A 19,538-nucleotide genomic window follows, 5' to 3' on the forward strand; every position below is an offset into this window, starting at 1 on the left:
TAGAACTTGCTTTTAGCATCATATCAACCACTGTAATTGTGTTACATATAAACATCACTGACATGCACCGACATGCACCTCAGTCTTACTGGTATTAGAGGCAATAGTAGCCTGCCATGAAGAGAAACGTTTTCCGACCAGGCACAATGCCACCAATCAGAGATGGATTTTCTTCCATCAGCCTCCTGGCTTACATATCTGCTTCTAAAACCAGAGCCGACAAAACAGCTTGCATGGTGGTCTTATAGTTTGGCCACTTATAGTCTACATCAACATTTGCTCCGACTCTTTAAGATTCCTTATCAGGAAGGATTTAGCCTAGCTACTCAATGCCTACACGTCTGGGCACGACTAATGCATTTGTCCCAAATTGGGTCAGTGCATAAGATCAGATCCCTCACAAGTATAGGCACACACAATCTCTCTTCCTGTTCTCTTAGAACAGCAAAAAGGGAAACTGAAAATTAGTCTGACCCCCAGCATCCTCGTCATATCACCATCCTTCCAACCAACCAACCAACCATCCATCCATCCTGGCTGTGTAGGGAGGAAAACTTCCTGTGGGGACCATCCCCAAAAAAAAGACAAATCTGAGACCTATTAATAAAACAGAACACTCACATTTCCAGCATACTCACACTAATCTCAGGCAGCTGTTATCTCTAAGCAGGAAGTACTTTCTGGGCCTACTGCCGTGCTGACAGGGGCGCGTACCCAGTAAACAGTGATAAGATAGTTAGTGTTTGAGGGGTGATCTGTCTATTGCAGAATGTTACAGAACCCTGAGAGTCCAGGTCTGCGGAATATTCGTAGCTCGTAGCGGCCCATTTTGGGAATGTTGTGAGTCCTACTAACCCAGGATAAGAGGCAATATTTGATGGGGACCTCTCTGTACAGATCAACGCTTCTCAGGACAGGGGGCTTCAGTGTGTCGAACTATATACGCAAATTCACGGTAAGATCCTGATTTCATGCAAAGGGGAAGACAAAATTCAGTTTCTATGGAATATATTTAAAATATATATTTGACAATGTTTCAGCTGAAAATGTAACTGATATATATATATATATATATATATATATATATATATATATATAAACCTATTTTTAATATGCAGTTACTTTTGGGAGACTCCACTTTTAGGTTATTGGAACATTTACCATTAAACTGCTCTTTTTAGTAGCTAAATCAGTCTTTTAAAACTTCAGAGGAGGAGATTGAACTGGTACTAACAAACAAGTCAGGGTTGTTATACTCAAATTAATCTGTAATTACTTTAATTACTTTATTTGCTTACCTTGATCATTTATAAGCTTCTTTCTTGAGCTGTTGTTACAGATGTGTGCATTGCCATTTTTTACTTTTCTTTTTTGTGGCAAATCATCTCAGCATTGTTGCAAAAGGCTGAACACATTTTTGTCAATAGTGCCCTTTGGACGTATGACAAATTGATCATTGTCTGTAACATTTTAAAGATGTTGTACATCAGCACAATTTCATCTCTTTTCTCAGAACAAAGACGAAAAAAGAAAAGGCAAATCTGCTTATGTGGGGGAGTGAAGAAGAGAAACAATTATTCAGAGAAAGCATATTAGTTTGGCCTATTAAAGAGATGACAACTGATTGAATTTTAATTCATCCCGACACTTCACAGCACTCAAAGTGATGTTTTATTGAAAGGTCTGTTTACATCAAATTTACACTCCGTCGCCTTGAGTGCTCTTGTCGAAGACAGATCTGCTCTTTCAACCTTTGATGCTAAGGGTCCCTGCCATGTCAAACATTTATAGGGCACAGAAGGGACTGTAAAACGAGACTACTGTGCAAACATTCCCTTCAGAGAGGGCAAGGATAAACGCCACTGTGCACAACAGCATCCATTAACAAAGCCACATCATTTCTATCAGACTCCACAAGTACATGATGTACCACAAGTACAGCAGACTAGCATTTCTCCTCTTAATGCACACTGTGTACTCAACGTATTTATGTGACATTTGAAAAAAATATCAAAGATCAAAGAGGTTTTAATATATTAAGGAGTGTTAAAGTTATCTCTGCCAGAACAGATATTCTTTCCTAGTGACGTTAGTTATCTTACTGGCCGGAGTTGTTGTGGACTGGAAATTGAGTTGCTCATGTTGTGCCAGCTTGTAACAACAGATACAACCCCCCATACCTCCACCACCTAATAGTCAGCATGGAGCCACATTCCTGTGGCTGTCCTGTCCCTGGCCTCCATCTCTATTGCATAATAAGGTTATACTATATTGTGAGTATTGTGTTTTGGCATTCTAACACTACAGAAAGCCATGCTCTTATAGAAGGATTCAGACAAAAAGCCCCTGGCTTACACATGGGGAATTGACATTACAGACAGCACATCCAGAGATTTCAAGGTTCCCTTACATATTATTGGTATCTTATTTGGTAGGCACTTTTATCCCAAGTGACTCAGAATTGCATTCAAGCTATTCATTTGATCAGTTCACACATTGGGAATAAAACCTATGACCTTGCCGTTGATAGCACTGTATGCTACTATTTTAACTTTAACTTTTTTCTGCATTCAGTTTTTTACAAGTCTAGGTTAATTAATAAATTAATTTATATAACTTATAAATCTAGCTTATTGCTAATGGCAATCTATACAATTTATAATGTTATAAATATAAAGATCAATAAAAAAGTAATTGTTAGTTTATGACTCTAATTGAACCTTATTGTAGAGCATACCTGGTATTTTAAAAAAATGTCATGCATACAGTGATTGAAAAACTTTGTCTTTAAAAGATTTTTATGTTCATGATATGTTTGATAAGATTTATAATTTGTTGTAGCCTTAAGATTCAGCTAATAGAAAGACACAGTATTCACTAGATGAGGTGAGAGAGAGACAGTTGTAGCACATCATTCATCCTCATACCGATGTCCACAGAGGTTTATTTTTACTTAAAATGTCCGCCAATGTCATGTCACGTTCCAAAGATGAGGGTGTTATGGTTGATATAGTTGGCATAGGGTGGATCCAGTGGTTGAATCTTAAAGGAAATGGATTCTACTGTGTAGCAATGAATTAAAAAAGAAAACGTGATAAGAATATGAACAAGGGATGTTTCCTTTTTCTTTTCTCTAACTAATGACTGGCCATTTACAGAGGTCATTCCTTGCGTGCCCACCTGTCAGCAGCATCTGCTGAGGAGAATTTAAATGTTTTTGTGACGTCAAGAGAGCACTGGAACTTTGGCAATCACCAGGGCCCACTATAGGTCATATAAAAGGCCTGTGCCACTGTAGAAGAGAGAGAGCGAGAGAGAGAGCGAAGTGGAGGCAAAATAGAAGTGGAGAGATAAGATACCCAATGGAGGTGTTTATTTAAGTGGTGTCATGTCTCTGGCACGTACCAACAACAGGGTTGTCTAAGCTGTCTGTTTTGTGAGAGGCACACAATACCTCAGACAAGAGTAGAGACCAACGGAGGTACTGATCAGTGGGACTTCCTCTATTTCTACATTTCTTCATTGCACTGAGTGGGACTGGGGCAGCCATGAGTAAACAGGCGACTCTGGCCACATGTATTGCCAAGATGTATGAAGGCAGCAGGCTGGAGAACTCTGGAACTCCATCTGGGACAGTCAAGAAGCCGAGTCCAACTCTGATAGGTAGTCTGAGCAATGTGGAGGTCAAGTTGAACAACCTGGAGGGGAAGGTGGGACAGATTGAACAAACCCAGACAGAGGTGCTTCACAAGCTGAACTTATTGTGTCAAGGGATGGAAGCACTTGAAAGGAGCCTTATGCAGCACAAGCAGGGTGCTCAAGAATCAAACGTGATCAATGGCCAGCGAGAGAGCAAGCTCCCTTTGCTGACTGAGGTCAGATCGCTTTGTGGGGAAACTGTGGATCTGCTTCATAATCTCAAGCATGAGAGTCAGGAGCAGAGAAAGAAGATTGAATGTATGGAAAGTTCTTTGTCCACTCTGGAAAAAGTAATAGGGTATGTGGGAAATGCATTCCGTAACTCAAAAATAGTGGAGTTTATCCTCAATGGAGTGGTGCCATGGAGAAGACAAGGCCTTCTGGACACTGTAGAGGAAGAGGTCAGTAAGATCCTGGTCATCCAAGATCTCTGCTGCAAAAAAAGATAAACAGAAAAGCACACAAATATTCTGAATAGAGCTGACCCTGAAAATGAGGACAAATTCAAAACAGCCTTCTTTGTGAAATAATATCTACTCTGCTCAAGATGTTGTTTGTTTTGATTGATAAAAAGAGCATAAGGACTGAACATACTGCATATACCTCAATTTGTTCTCAGTTTGTATTTTTCCTTTTTTATTGAATTAGGTCCTTAGTAATTATGTACATTATGCACAGCATCTCAGTGTGTAGCTGTCAGGTCAACAGATGACTAAATATAATTTAGTGTAGCATGACAAAGTAAGACATACCCTAGTTCACAGTAATGCATTTACAATTGTCAAAATAGATGAAGCTAAAATCCCTTTTTTATTCTTAGATAATTGATAACTTTTCAATTACTGTATATATTGACAGCTGAACTAGAAATGTCCCTGTAAATTTATCCACCATTTACTCTGTTGGCTGATCTATTCTTGCTAGTGAGCATGTTAAGTTTACAGCCAATCTAACCTTTTACCAAGGTTGCTATTTTATCTATGATGAGGCTGAACGGGCCTCGTGTTTCAAATTCCTAGGCTGGATATGTGACTGAGCTGATGGTGGTGACTGAGTATATGTGAACCCAGTTTTGCAACAGCAAAACCACAGCTTAAATCCAAACCTTTATCACACATCCTTTAAGCACAGTGTATAGAAATGTTAATTATCCTCTTAAAATGCTCTCAGAACAGCTTGTCAGATGACATATTCCATTTATTTTTTACTGGAGTGGCTGTACAGAGAGATGCTATATTGTTAATTGAGAACTGCATCTCTTTTTTTTTAAATAAATAAAGAAGTGCTTTTGGATCCAAGTAAATGATGCAATAGTTGGCTTAGGTTTAGAAAATGGAACCTCCACACTGTGTGTAATTATCAGATATGTTTGTCAAACAGTGTAATTATACCAAGCATTTCATGCAGCAACAGACAAAAACCACAAAATGGAATGTTTTGCCACAAATGCCCTCTGAGTCGTGTGGTGAACATGATGCTGCGTAAGTGCTATCCTGTAAACAGATTGACTATTATAATGATGCTCCACCATGATCAGCACCATCATGTAGGCTATTCTTATAATTCACACAGCCACTTCATGTTTAAATATATAATGATGCTGTTACTCATTGAAGTATCTAACTTTGGCAAATGCATGAAATTAAATCCGTAAAAACATCCATTTAAATATCCAAGTGAATATTGAATAGGCTCTCTAAATTCTGTTCTGTTATTACAAATCAACAAAATGTACACTTCTGTTTCAAGACTTAAAAGAAAGCTGGCAAAGATAAATACAAGTTTTAATCAATCAGTATATGGCATAACACAACACAAAGTGTGATAGATCTGCATTTGTTTTTACAGAAAAACAAACCAGATGACAACAGCATTAAACCAAATGACAGTTACTGCCACCAGAGCACACAGACTTCAGAGGAGGTTAAAGAAGTGATTCCAGGTATGAATAAAATATATTTTCAGCAAACAGCTTGTGAAGTGATATGTCAGAGCCTTTTTTCCTCTATGCATGTCAATGTACGGTTCTTCAAAACATGACTCTGTGATTATCCACAGCTGAGACTGAGCTGCAGCAGCCAGAGGTCACTGTTCCCACTGATCCCAGCAGCCTACCTTCTCCAGAAGCCCTTAGAGGAGCAAGTGAACCTCTGATACCTGTTAGTACAGGAGAAAGCTCCAAACCCTTACGAAAGGCCAAGGAGGTCACACTGAAGAGCAGAGCACCTGCGCAGGTCCAGACATTTGCTCCTGAAGTCCAGCTGGAGGCTGAGGATATTGACGTATATTATGTATCCAAGCAAGAGACAGATAGCTCGACCGCCACAACAGCTAATGCTAAATCTGTCACTGTGACAACAACTAAAGTGGAAAAAAAATGGTCTCTTCAGCAAGAAAGGTGACAAATTACAAATTGCTGCCATTTAAGCAAAATGCTGTAAAATGTGCTCATTTTCCTTCAGCCTTGAATTTTAAAAGATATGTTGTCAATGATATGTTAGTTTTGACTGCAGAAAGTGTCAAAAACTATATATGGGCTGAAAAGAAACCGGGTTATAACGGAAGACCGAACATTGTCTTTGGCCACCTTTGGAGATAATTACATAGCAGCTGATGCCAGTGAAGATGCCACTAATACTGGATTCTTTTACCCTTTTCTACACCAGATAAGAACTATACAGAATATTAGAGACCTCTCATTTACAGAGCATTGTAATTAACCCTGCTAAAGTGGCCGGAACAATCATCACAGAAGTCGAGATATAAAATAACACTTATGAAAAATATAATTTGATCATTTTCAGTGAATAATGCTCTTAATAACATCTCTGAACAGAGCAGAAAAGAAACATCACAGTCATCTAGAACAGCTCCTTCTAAATCCTATAAAGCATAATCATACAGCCGTGCCTTTCTCTTCTGTCGTATGAGTTTTACAAGGCAGAGTGCTGATAGTGCTCTGTATTTTTAATGTTAGCTGTACTGAGGCACAAAAGACTGAAATTATAGGCTGTGTTGTGCATGCTGAAAAGTATAATTCATTAGACTAATGGCCAAGGTCTTGAGATTACACTATGCGGTAGCCTATTGTAACTAGTGACTGAATGCATGTTGCTAGCCTGCCAGGCATTATGAGTTTTAGGCCATTTCGTTTTATACAAAACATTCCCCTTAAGGACCTTGTTATGCTATTGGGTTTGCTGTTGTTCATAGTAGCCTCTCACATGCAGCCACATAATATTTCATAGACAACACATCCATTATAAAGCCACTTAAATTTCCCACTATGCTGCATTTGCTGATTTCCATTACATATTTTTCAACTGATATCAAGGTTTCACATGAAAAATTTTTTTTACAGAGGGCACATCAAATGTTGTTCTTTTGATTATTTACAGGACACTTGAACAGGCAGATGCTTCACAGGATTGCGACAAGGCTTCACTCGAGTCAATAGTTGATGGACAACAAGAGGAGCCGAAGGTTGAGGTTCCCCAAAAACAGACAGAGGATTCACAGGTTGGGGACAAGGCCCTTTTGAAACCATTAGTTCTTGGACAACAACAACAACAACTGGAGGAGAAGGTGGATGTTCCTCTCAAACCTCAGCTCTGCACCAAAGATCCTTTCAACAAGGATGCAGAGGTTAAGTCACAACATAAAGACACTGTGGAGATGGTAACACCTGTGCCAAAACATGATGAGAGAAAGACAGGATCTGAACCAGCTATCAAGAAAAATGAAAATAAAACTGCTGAGAAGATTTTGGAATCTGACCCAATAAAGAACTGTGCAATTACTAGTCCACAAAACACAACCCTCGTTGAGGAAGAAAAAGAAAAATCAGCACTTCTGAGAAAATCGGAGTCAAGCCTACTGATCATCGGTGAGTAATTCATTCCTTGAAGTGAAACTGTGTTGATATACACTCACTTATAGCTAAGGATGGGAATCTTGAAATAAATATGTATGATTCTGGGTCTTTAAAATCACCAAGAAATCTAAATTGATTCTTGTATTTTTTATGGAATATTGGAGTTTTTATTATGAGTGATTTCTGTGCACATCATATATATATTTTTTCATTCATGTGCCCTCGTAATCTTTTATCAAAATAGCTCCTCTCCCCCACTTCAGCAATATCTATTCTCTTCTCTGATGACTCATGTAGCTCGACTACACAAAAACCTGCTATATAGCTTGATAACTGTGCATGTAAAAATACTTATTCCTTTGAAAGTCGGTGCAGTGTGTGAATGATCTACTAAAAGATTCATCATGAGTCATGTTTGGGAGTCAGATTACACCGTGATGTAAGATTTTGATTCACTAAAAGATCCGTCTCATGAGTAAATAGATTGGGAGTCGTCTCATAAAAGTAATTCGTTCGGGAGTCAGACACTAGTTATGCTGTATGAGCTGGTTGCACTTTTTTGATGAACTAAAAACAGCTGGCTGTAATAGGCTGTAAAACGTGGCTAAGAAATAAGAACCAATTCTTGGTTCTCAACCCTGCTCTTTACCTCAGTACACTGAAACAGGCATTGACAGCAATGTATGCATGTCATAAGCAGTCATGCTATACCTGAGCAAATTTGTTTAATAAGATGACACCAGCAAACAGTGGACAGCATGTAATTAACAATGACACAAGCAACCATGTGACAAAAATGATCAGCCTACAACGCCTAGAAAGTGAATTATGTTTGTAAATCAAATTAATATCAAATCCATCATTTGTAATTAGAGCTATACAGCTTGTAGTTTGTCACAGACCTTAAATTAAGCGTGAAAGCGTTCGCAAAATCAACATGCTGATATTTGTTTTCTAGATGACTGCCCATCTCTTCCAGCCCCGTTTGAGCATCGCATCGTCAGTGCCAAGCAGGTTCCCATGAACTCATATTACGCAGTCAACCCCAATGATGTGCTGGGCGGGTGAGTCCATGTGCTAAGGGATAAACACGTTAGTTTACACAAAAAGGACAGTTCTGTCATCATTTACTCATGTTGTTCTAAACCTGTATGGCTTGCTTTCTTCTGTGGAACATAAGAAAATATTTTGAAGAATGTTGGGAACCAAACTTTTACGTTACAGAAAAGAAAGAATATCATACATGAAGGTGAGTAAATAATGACAGAATTTTCGTATTTTGTTGAATTATCACTTTAATACTACTTGCTTAGTTTAACCTGTGTGTAGTCAAATCAAGTCGCACCATTAGTTTTATAGCACTTTATACAGTATAGATGGTTTCAAAGCAGCTTATGTGATCAACAGGAAAATAATGATCCAATAATGCAAACTGAATTCAGTTCTGCTGTAAAGCAGTTCTAAAAAGACAATAGTAAACGGTCATTATTCAGTTGAAATCAGTGTTGATTCAGTTTGATTCAACAACTGTGTAACTCTCATCAATTATGGAATGAGTTAAATTCAGCTTAAAGGATACGGTCTGGATACGGACCAGATCCGGTTGACTACGGAAAACTTGGGGTAAGAATGAGACAGACAGACTAATGTTAGCATACCATTCCTCTTGCGATGTAACAAGTACATCAGATGTTTTGAATCATAGAAATGTGATAATGTGTTTTGTTTATGCCAGGTTGAAGAGATGGGTCTTTGATCTAGATTTAAACTGAGTGTGACTGTCTCCCGAACAACGCTAGGAAGACTGTTCCAGATTTTGGATGCTAAATAGGGAAAGAATCTACTGGCCACACTCTATTTTGATAATCTAGGTATTATCAACTGGCCAGAGTTCTGAGACCGCAATAGATGTGAAGGACTATAATGCGTTGAGAGCGCGGTCATGTACTGAGGAGCTAAACAATTTAGAGCTTTATAAGTAATCAGCAAGATTGTAAAATGTATGTAATGTTTAATAGTGAGCCAATGCAGTGTTAACAGAACCGGGCTAATATGGTCATACTTCCTGGTTCTATAAGAAGGAGCTGCTGCATCTGGGCAACCACCCAGTAGAGCATTACATAGCCTTGAGGTTATTAATGTATGAACTAACTTTTCTGCATTCGTCGTTGAGAGAATATGTCGTAATTAAGATATATTTTTAAGATGGAAAAGTGCAGTTTTATAAATGCTAGAAATGAAAGACTGCTATTAAATAAAGTTTTTGAGTCAATTTTTTTTTTTGCAAAGTTTTTGGTCCATTCATTAAAACCTCTATTTTTTCAGAATTTACTTGTAGGAAATTACTAGTCATCCATTTAAAAAAAAAAAAAACGATTGAGTTAGTTTATATATATATATATATATATATATATATATATATATATATATATATATATATATATATATATATATATATATATATATATATATATATATATATATATATATATATATATATATATATATATATATATATATATATATATATATACAGTATATATACACCGATTAGGCATAATTTTATGACCACCTTCCTAATATTGTGTTGGTCCCCCTTTTGCTGACCCATTGAGGCATGGACTCCACTAGACCCCCAAAGATGTGGTATCTGGCACCAAGATGTTAGCAGCAGATCCTTTAAGTCCTGTAAGTTGTGAGGTGGTGCCTCTATGGATCAGACTTGTTTATACAGCACATCCCACAGATGCTCGATTGGATTTAGATCTGGGGAATTTGGAGGCCAAGTCAACACCTCAAACTCGTTGTGCTCCTTAAACCATTCCTGAACCATTTTTGCTTTGTGGCAGGGCGCATTATCCTGCTGAAAGAGGCAACAGCCATCAGGGAATACCATTTCCATGAAAGGTTCTTGTTCTCATGTTCTTTCCTTGGGCCACTTTTGATAGATACTGACCACTGCAGACCGGGAACACCCCAAAAGAGCTGCAGTTTTGGAGATGCTCTGACCCAGTCGTCTAGCCATCACAATTTGGCCCTTGTCAAACTTGCTCAAATCCTTACGCTTGCCCATTTTTCCTGCTTCCTACACATAAACTTTGAGGACAAAATGTTCACTTGCTGCCTAATATATCCCACCCACTAACAGGTACCGTGATGAAGAGATAATCATGTTATGCACTTCACCTAATGTTATGCCTGATCGGTGTAAATATGTATATATATATATATATATATATATATATATATATATATATATATATATATATATATATATATATATATATATATATATATATATATATATATATATATATATATATATATTGTACAAATTATTTATATTTTTCTTGTTTCTAATAGCATGAGTTGAGACAAAAAAGGTTCATGCTTGAAATAGGGGAAATTTGTCAAATGAGACAAAAATATTTTCAAAATATATAAGATGCATTTAATATTATGTTCCCTGAAAATCAGCTTTAATCTATACATAAAATTATTTTGATAGTATAACTGAAACTGTAAAAAATAAATCCTCTTGGCGATATCTGTATACTGTTTCTTCCCTTCACATGCTGACATTAGTGCAGCAGATAAGAGTGTGGGGTGCTGGGGACACTTTCTCCAGGACTGGCAGATGGAATATATAGCACGAGTTGAATGACTGGTACAAACACACAAGGGTTCATTTGCACCCCCTCTCCTCTCTTGTTCCACATACACCACAAATAAGTAAGCACTGGCTTGTTTTTGACCCATCATCGGCAGAGTTTATTTTGGGCAGGTGTTGAGCTGGTCTGTTTGCATGGAAATTATTTTCAGCCACAGCATGGAAACACAGTTCCAAGTAAATGTGCAGCACAGTAAGTGCACAGTGAGAAGAACAGCAGCAGATAGTGAGATAACTTTCACAAGGGTTGAAGTGATGTCCATAATCCATAAATTGAAATCTGTTTTTATGTGTGTTATTGCAGAGGCCGTTTTGGACAGGTACACAAGTGTGCAGAGTTGTCGTCTGGTCTTATGCTTGCTGCTAAGATTATAAAGGTCCGGGGAATGAAAGAGAGGGTAAGTACAAAACATGCATAAACCATTAGCATTTCAAAAATGTTCACCCCCCCCTGCTCTCTCTCTCTCTCTCTTTCTCTCTCCTCCCACTCCAATCTGTCCATCACTCTGTTCCTGTTAGGATGCTTTATGAGAACATTTCCTTGACAATCGCTGACAGTTCTGCACATATGAGCATATGAAAAAATAAGCACACATTCACACACACACACACTTGCAGTCTCTCAAATAACATAATAACACCCATAGTCCCTCAAGGATATGGAAGCGCATGTTGTTTCTAGTATCTGCATTAAAAACAAAAGCAGAAAAGAACACAATATTTATACGGTGAACTTCATTCACATTCAGTGCAACATGTTCCTAAATCAGCATCTTCCAATCAACCAATCAGATTTGAGGGACACGTTTACAGTTTATGTCAAGTTTAGGCTTACAACCGGGGTTAGGTGCTCCAGTGTTATTCAACTATCAATTCCCTCTGATTTTAGGGATGACATAGGGGTTAGGTTTAGGGGTACAGATAGGATTCGGACTACATTTCTGGACAGGTATGTTGTTCCAGGATAAACAAAATCTGCTGATCCAGGAACATGTCTTACAGCACTTCAAACATTGAGCTGTTTTCATATAATATGAAATATAAATCTTTTCTTTGCACAGAATAACATGTACTTTCATCTGTTCGCTACATTCTCCATGCTTCAGCAAGTGCTGATAATTACATTTAATGATGGCACTTCTATCATAAGCACTTGCCCTCAATGCAATGCCATTCTCTGCCCTCTGATCTGCCTGTTGCCACCATTAGAGAGCAATCAGACAGGCAAATGCAGATCATTTTCACTCTCTCATGTTTTAATTCCTGCCACTTGACACAATTGTCAAAGGAGTAAAAGAATTCAACAACACAGTCTCACACAGTGTACTCAATCTCTCTAAGCGTCATTCCTAGAAACATTTGCATTTTGAAATGCTCCTTCTTAGTGACAACATGATGTGCCATTCCTGCTCCATGTGCCGTCTGCTCCAATGTATGCCAGAGAGAGAGAGAGAGAGGGAGAGAGAGAGAGAGAGAGAGAGAGAGAGAGAGAGAGAGAGAGAGAGAGAGAGAGAGAGAGAGAGAGAGAGAGAGAAGCTTCTATGGGATAATTGAATGCTTTTCCTGGGTCAGAGAATGGAGGACAGGAAGAGCCAGAGTAACTAGGGCAGACAATTACAGGGTTGGCAAATGCTGTCAAGCCCCCATTTCGGAAACGCTTGTTTTTGTTATACCCCATGCAATCATTGCAAATTTACTTCAAGCTTTAACTGTGCAATTTGATTTCTGAAATAGCTTATCTCTTGTTAATGACTTAATTTTGAACACTGCTGCTGTCCTCCTTTTGCGAGTATAACAACACCATTTCAAAATCTTTTAGAGCTGTTTGAAAAAGAAATGCATGCACTGCATGATGAGTATTTATTTGCTTTGGAATTATTTATTTATTTGTGCTTTCATTCCAGGATGAAGTGAAAAATGAGATTGGAGTTATGAACCAGTTAAACCATGTGAATCTGATTCAGCTGTATGATGCTTTCGAGTCTCGGACTAACCTCACACTCATTATGGAATAGTAAGTAGACCACAGAGTGTTCTTAGTTCAAATCAGAATGATTGTTTCCAAGTAGGTTCGATTAAATGCGTAGCTCTAATTATAAAATAAACGAGTTTTGCAAGAAATGAACATTTCATAACTATTGTTAAATTATGATTATATTGCTCTAACTGTTAATTAGTGGCTACTTTGGACAGTATTCATCAGGACATTTGATCATTTGCAAAGCAAATTTTTTCTCCTGGCCTGATCCTCACATCCTGTCACAAGAACATAGAGCTCCCACACACATGCCACTTTGGTGTGTCATCTTCCGGCCTTGTCCACAGATTTAATTCTCTTTTGGTATTGAATTGACAAAAAAGCTTTTAATTGTATGATATAGCGAATATCAATATCTGTAGTACAAGACTACCCTAAATGATGACAATTTTTGGAAGATGGATATTTTTTTATGAAGGTACCACAAAAAGGAAAGAGCTTTGCTTTAGCATTAAAAAATACTGGCACCCACATGGCTTAAGCCACTTAATGTCAATATGCATGTCCAAGACTGAAATAAAAGAGAGGAGTTTATTTGTGATGATTTGTTATTTCAGTGTGGAAGGTGGTGAATTGTTTGACCGAATCATTGATGAGAATTACCAGCTGACGGAGCTGGATGCCATCGTGTTTACCAGGCAGATTTGTGAGGGGGTTCAGTACCTTCACCAGCAGTACATTCTCCATTTAGATCTTAAGGTAAACCCCACACACTGCACTGAATGTTATAATGTGATACTGACGGGATTAGCAGTGCATATAGTGTCGGGTATCTCTGTGGAAAAAGCCACCAATGAATCACCCATGTATGTCAACATAAGCAGTCTGAATGTCGTTTGAATTAGCGTACTGGACTTGTGCCCCGTGTTGTTGTTAACATGTCATCTATAGGAATATGGAATGCATACAATATTGATGTTAACCCCGTTAACAATAAATCGTTTTAAATACTACAATTTTTTGTATATATTGTTGCTGTTTCAGTATTAATAATCAGTTTCAATTTATTTTTAATCTCAATCTTTTTTCTTTCTAATGTTCATTTTTATTTTCTGCAATATAGCCAGAAAATATCTTATGTGTGAACAGCACAGGGAATCAGATCAAGATCATTGACTTTGGACTCGCCAGAAAGTAAGTAAGCAGACCTCATTCAATTATCTTGTTATTAAATAGTAGGCTTGTCAATGCTAACATGACATTTCATATTTTTTAAGTGTACAAAAGAAGCACTTTTCTCAGTCTTGGGTAATTATGTCCCTAATTTCACACATAATAAAACAAAGTTGTTAGCTGGCATCATGTGTTCTGATTCACACCACTGTGCTGTCACCATGACTACAGTCACATTCCTTCATGAGTAAAAATTGCTTGAGAGCTTTGTTTACTTTGAGCTTTAAAGCTTAAATCCATTAAAACAATCGGTTACACTTATTTTAAGGTGACGTAGTTACACTGTACTTACTCAAATAAGTACTGAGTAATATTAATGAACTACATGTGCTTACTATAGAGTTACGGTTAGGGTTTAGTTTAGGGTTATGCATCATTTACTGTTATTACTATAGTAAGTCACCTTAAAATAAAGTGTTACCAAACAATCCGAGTCTTTACAAAGTCATCGAAATGTACTGTACCTTGTAACTGCTGTTAGTAACTGGCATAACTTTTAAGTTAAGATTTTTTGTGTGCGAGTAAAGAACTGGTGTGGCACATTTTTTCAAAGAAATGAGAAACACTACAACAAAAGCAATACATACTACTGAGAAGTGGCACAATTACAAAGTACCAGACTTTAAGGACAAAAGAAAATTACAGAGTAAAATAAAAGTACAGAGTCATGTCCTCAAAGGGGAATTGTGTGTTTTCTGAAAGTGGAGAGTTTTGGTGGAGTTGGGAAGATCATTCTATCTCTGAGGTACATTGAATGTGAAGATTAGGGAAAGTGATTTTGAGCCTCTTTGTGTTGTCACCAAGGGATACCACTTACATAGGCACCTCAGATTTCTGGAGGAAACACAATTTTGCAGACGCGTGTGGAGGTAGAGGGTACAGATCCAGTGACTATTCTGATACAAACATTGTTGCGTTGAGCCATGGATGTGGGCTGCAACTGCTTTTTTCTGATTTCCTATTGTAGAGTGCAAAAATGCATAAATGAACGGTCTTTTTTACGTGGTCTTTGATGCTCAGCTAATTTAAAAGTACTTCTAGGTCCTTAGCTGACTTGGTGTTTTCATTGACAAGGTTTTGTTCAATCGGTTTGGGTTGTGAGTTACTGAGTAAATGTGTTTGCCCCTCCCACCAGGTATAGACCCAGAGAAAAGCTGAAGGTCAACTTTGGAACCCCAGAGTTCCTGGCACCAGAAGTTGTCAACTATGACTTTGTGTCATTTCCTACAGACATGTGGAGTGTTGGTGTCATCACATACATGCTGTGAGTACACAACTAGGCAATAAAGCAGATCTATGAATGCAGAATTTCCGAATGCTGATTTCCAAAGATCAGGATCAACGTTCATAAACTATGAATTATTATTTGATGCTTTTTGCATTATAGAAAGAAAAGTTCCCCTTTCTTCATGCAATGAATTGCACAGTGGCATAGACTCCTGAGTGAAATATCAGAGATCAAAAGCCAAATGCAAATGCAACGCCCATGAAAGCTTTAGAGGGCTCATCTAAGAGCATTCAATTGAGCCCTGATAAAAGGGCACCAGTAGCTCAGAAAGCATGTTACTAGCCCTGCTGCTCTCGTGCAGTCAAAAAAAAATAAAAATAAAGTACACACAAACAAACACAATGTCCCATGTCTGATCCTGTGCACTCATCACTCTGCTCTCCATGAGCAGTACTGGCCAATAGCGGTCAAGCCTCAATGATTGAATCAATGCTAATTACCTGACAGCTGTTAGTGGAGATTTAGGGCTTGCCCGTCCAGAGAATATGTGTTTCACCTATTTCACACTTCTCTGAGAAAGTCTTCAGCATTCATTGTATAAATTTAATTATGGGTTTTTATCTAACAGCTGTCATTACTGTTTTTGTCCTCATTTTAAAGTGTTTAGATACCGTTTTGGCATTAGGGTTGCATATTCATTTATATGTAGAATTGTTTTATTTTCATATTTGTTCACTAACACTTTACAAGTATGTTAACCTTAGTTTGTGCATTAAGTATCAATTGTTAATCCATGTTCATTCATAATAGATGAAATAATTTATATGTGAAATGTTGAAAATGCATCTTTGTTAGTTCATGATACCTAGTGCATAATGTTAACAAATAGAACCTTAAATGTCACCATTTATTCATTAAGTGGATGATTTAAACCAAAGCATACTAATGAGAACAACTACAATTGATTAATCATGAGAAGACAATCATATTTGCAGTGCTGCAATATGAACATTATACAACTACCAGAATGGTACAGAGGTATAAATGCTAAAAGCTAAAAGGGAAAACTGATTTTTTTGAGTTATTCACACTCCCTATGATTTCTTTTTTCAGTTTGAGTGGCCTTTCTCCATTCATGGGTGACAACGACACAGAAACAATGAACAACATTCTGCATGCCAAATGGGACTTTGACGCAGAAGCATTTGAGAATGTGTCAGAAGAAGCCAAAGACTTCATTTCCAGCCTCCTTGTGCCCGCTAAATGGTATCTATCCATCATTATTCCGCTAATGCAAAACCTCAGAATACACCGCAAATCACACTTTCTATCCCGCATACTTCAATACAGCCTCTCTTCTATTATTTCTTCGCCTTTCTGGCCTCTTGTCTTGTGGATTTAAGAGCCTCACTTTTCTCTTCCATCTCAGTCATTGCCCTATACTTTGACCTGATCAAGTTCCTTTAATGCATCCTGACATCAAAACTGAAACCTCTGAAAATGCAGTGCTGTACAGCAAAAATTGGCACAAATTACATATAATTGGCTGGTGATGTAACATGGCCTGGTGCAGTTTAGAGCATTTGGAGCTCACCCTCACATTGCTCTGACCCAGGGTTGTACTGCTCAGCTGGCATGAGATAATAGCAGGCTTGCGCAGCAGGTTGCCATGAGAGGGCACATTGTCTTTTGCCCACCATCTTACTACGGTCTACGCAATAAAAGTGATAGTTAATGATCCAGTGTGCTTCGACAAGGTGCATTTAGAAGCAGCATGACACCCACCCTGGCCTTCCTCCCTTCTCTTTATCTGTGGTGACAATTTTGTCTAATGACCTCATCACAACCCCCACGGCCCGATGAATACGGCCGATGAATAATAATGGATTATTGGCATGGTGATAATGTAGTATAAACAGCTGGATTATATCTTTCTTACTGGTAAAAATGCACTTGCACACAATTTGCAAATTTTACGCTGTCTTTCAGTGCGGTTGACTTATTAAGGACATTCCTTTCAGTCATTTTCACTGTGCCATTTTTTGGCCACTTGACAGTGAGTAATGCCAAAGTTCAGTGCCCTATCATTAATACTGTTTATTTTAAAGTACAAAGTATTGAAAATCAAAATGTCTAAATAATGCTCTGTAAAAAAAAAACATTTTTAGCGTTGCACTCGTGTTCTGTTTTCCGTTTTGTATTGTAATCCACTTCACCAGATACTCTTCAACAGCTATGCTATAGGAATACAGAGCTACCGCAAAAACAGTTCAAAGACAAAATTCTAAAGATGGCTGCATGCTTGTTTCTCTGGCACATATAAGTGTGTCCCATTGGGTAATCAAAAGTTCTACACATACTTGCAGTCTTCACGCCCTCTTGAACACTTGGGCTGCGTCCGAAACTTGGAAAATGCTGCCTTTGGAGGACACATTTCAAGGCAGGAAGGCATCAAGGCACATCCGAATCTAATGTTAGCTTCACTTCCTGTCTCCAGAGATACCTTCATCTGATCGATTTTTGAAGGCAGCATATTTGTATCCTTCGCTGCCTTTGATATCCCACAATCCTGTGCTTTCTATTCTGTGACAGTTGAGCTGAAAAAAAAGATGACGTCCGAAAGTTGCATTTGCTGGTCAGTTTGAGTGTAAATGTACAGCCGTGGGCCAAATACCGGAAATCGTCATGCAAATAGACAAGTGGTCAAGTACAAAGATTGCAAGTTTTGTTTTGAACTAATCACTGAATATATATAATATATAATATTATATATAATGTATAATAAAGTGAACCTAGATCTACTAACGTTTGTTGACATCTCTTAGGTCTATAAATTGAAAGTGCCTGATCAATGACCAAAACAAATCTCTGTCTAAGGCTTGAAAACAATACATGATTCATATAGTCATTACACAGAAGAGCTTGAATTGTATACTGCATCTTATGGTACTGTTTGCTTCTTTGTGCGCCGGATGTTTTTAATGATGATGTTTTTAAGACCTTAATGTTTCTGTGTGTTTGTGTGTTTCTATGGCAGCAGCCGTCTGAGTGCATCAGGGTGCATGAAGCATAGTTGGCTAAATAACCTGGAGGACAAGGCCAAGATGTACAAAGTTCGGCTCAAGTCTCAAATGAGGCTTCAGCGTTACCTTGCTGCTCACCGTCAGTGGAAGGTATGGAATAATGACTTCATCGATTTTTAAAGGGATTTAAATGGTGTTGAATAATTGTACCACTTACCAGCATAACACATGATCCTGCTCTGATGGTCACTCTTTGTTTTTACAGAAACATTTCTATGCGGTTGCTGCAGCAAACAGGTTGAAGAGGTTTCAGCAGAGCAGATCAGTTAGTATGCCAATTTAGTTATTAACCTGGAGGACAGTGTCAGTAGCTTTAGAGGACATCACAACGTAAACATGTCTCAATTTGTTAAATGATATGAAATGGTTTTGTAGAAAATGTTTAATGCTCTTGCCTTGTTTATAGCCAGCGTAATAATATCTTGTTAAAAAGTGTCACTTTTTTTAATGTACCTTGCAACACTATTGCATTTAATTTACACTTCATCATGCTTTCACACCAGGAGTGTACGGCATGGATCGCAGGGTGTGCTTTTGAACCACATGAAAAAGCTGTTGTCCCTTCTGTGAAGGTGTTTATCTTGGGCACTACTGCCTTATCCTATTATTTGAAAGGAAGTGTTTTTGGTTCTCATGGTTCAGTATTTTATTTTAGTAATAAAAACATAGCATGAAAATTTGACACTGTATATTATACACTGTGTATAGAAATCCTATATTTTTGTTTAGCTCACTGATTAGAACTGGAAACTAAATCTGAATAAGAGACTCAA

At 37.8% G+C, this 19,538-nt stretch overlaps 1 protein-coding gene across 3 annotated transcripts; it reads left to right on the forward strand.

Annotated features, from left to right (window-relative positions):
- The first annotated feature begins 647 nt into the window (after positions 1 to 647).
- mylk3 (myosin light chain kinase 3) lies at positions 648 to 19,538 on the forward strand. Of its 3 annotated transcripts, none has more exons than XM_079846060.1 (13): positions 648 to 955; positions 5,548 to 5,641; positions 5,758 to 6,097; positions 7,098 to 7,585; positions 8,532 to 8,637; positions 11,548 to 11,641; positions 13,148 to 13,257; positions 13,839 to 13,980; positions 14,345 to 14,415; positions 15,590 to 15,718; positions 16,796 to 16,948; positions 18,720 to 18,855; positions 18,971 to 19,538. In XM_079846060.1, the coding sequence occupies exons 1-13, from the start codon at positions 878 to 880 to the stop codon at positions 19,046 to 19,048; spliced, it is 2,019 nt and encodes a 672-aa protein (XP_079702186.1). In that variant the 5' UTR covers positions 648 to 877; the 3' UTR covers positions 19,049 to 19,538. The 3 variants fall into 3 exon arrangements, with proteins under 3 accessions (XP_079702186.1, XP_079702184.1, XP_079702185.1); XM_079846058.1 differs by lacking the exon at positions 648 to 955 and adding an exon at positions 2,304 to 4,100; XM_079846059.1 differs by lacking the exon at positions 648 to 955 and adding an exon at positions 2,304 to 4,100 and having other exon boundaries at positions 18,723 to 18,855.

This window comes from Gobio gobio (assembly GCF_949357685.1).
Source record: "Gobio gobio genome assembly, chromosome: 2".
NCBI lineage: Eukaryota > Metazoa > Chordata > Actinopteri > Cypriniformes > Gobionidae > Gobio > Gobio gobio.

Excerpts from the sequence above, each read along its gene's own strand:
- mylk3 (XM_079846058.1), top strand. The coding sequence starts at position 3,549 with ATGAGTAAACAGGCGACTCTGGCCACATGTATTGCCAAGATGTATGAA. Across the intron at positions 4,101-5,547 it reads TGGACACTGTAGAGGAAGAG|AAAAACAAACCAGATGACAA; the intron begins GTCAGTAAGATC and ends TTGTTTTTACAG. Across the intron at positions 8,638-11,547 it reads CCCAATGATGTGCTGGGCGG|AGGCCGTTTTGGACAGGTAC; the intron begins GTGAGTCCATGT and ends GTGTTATTGCAG.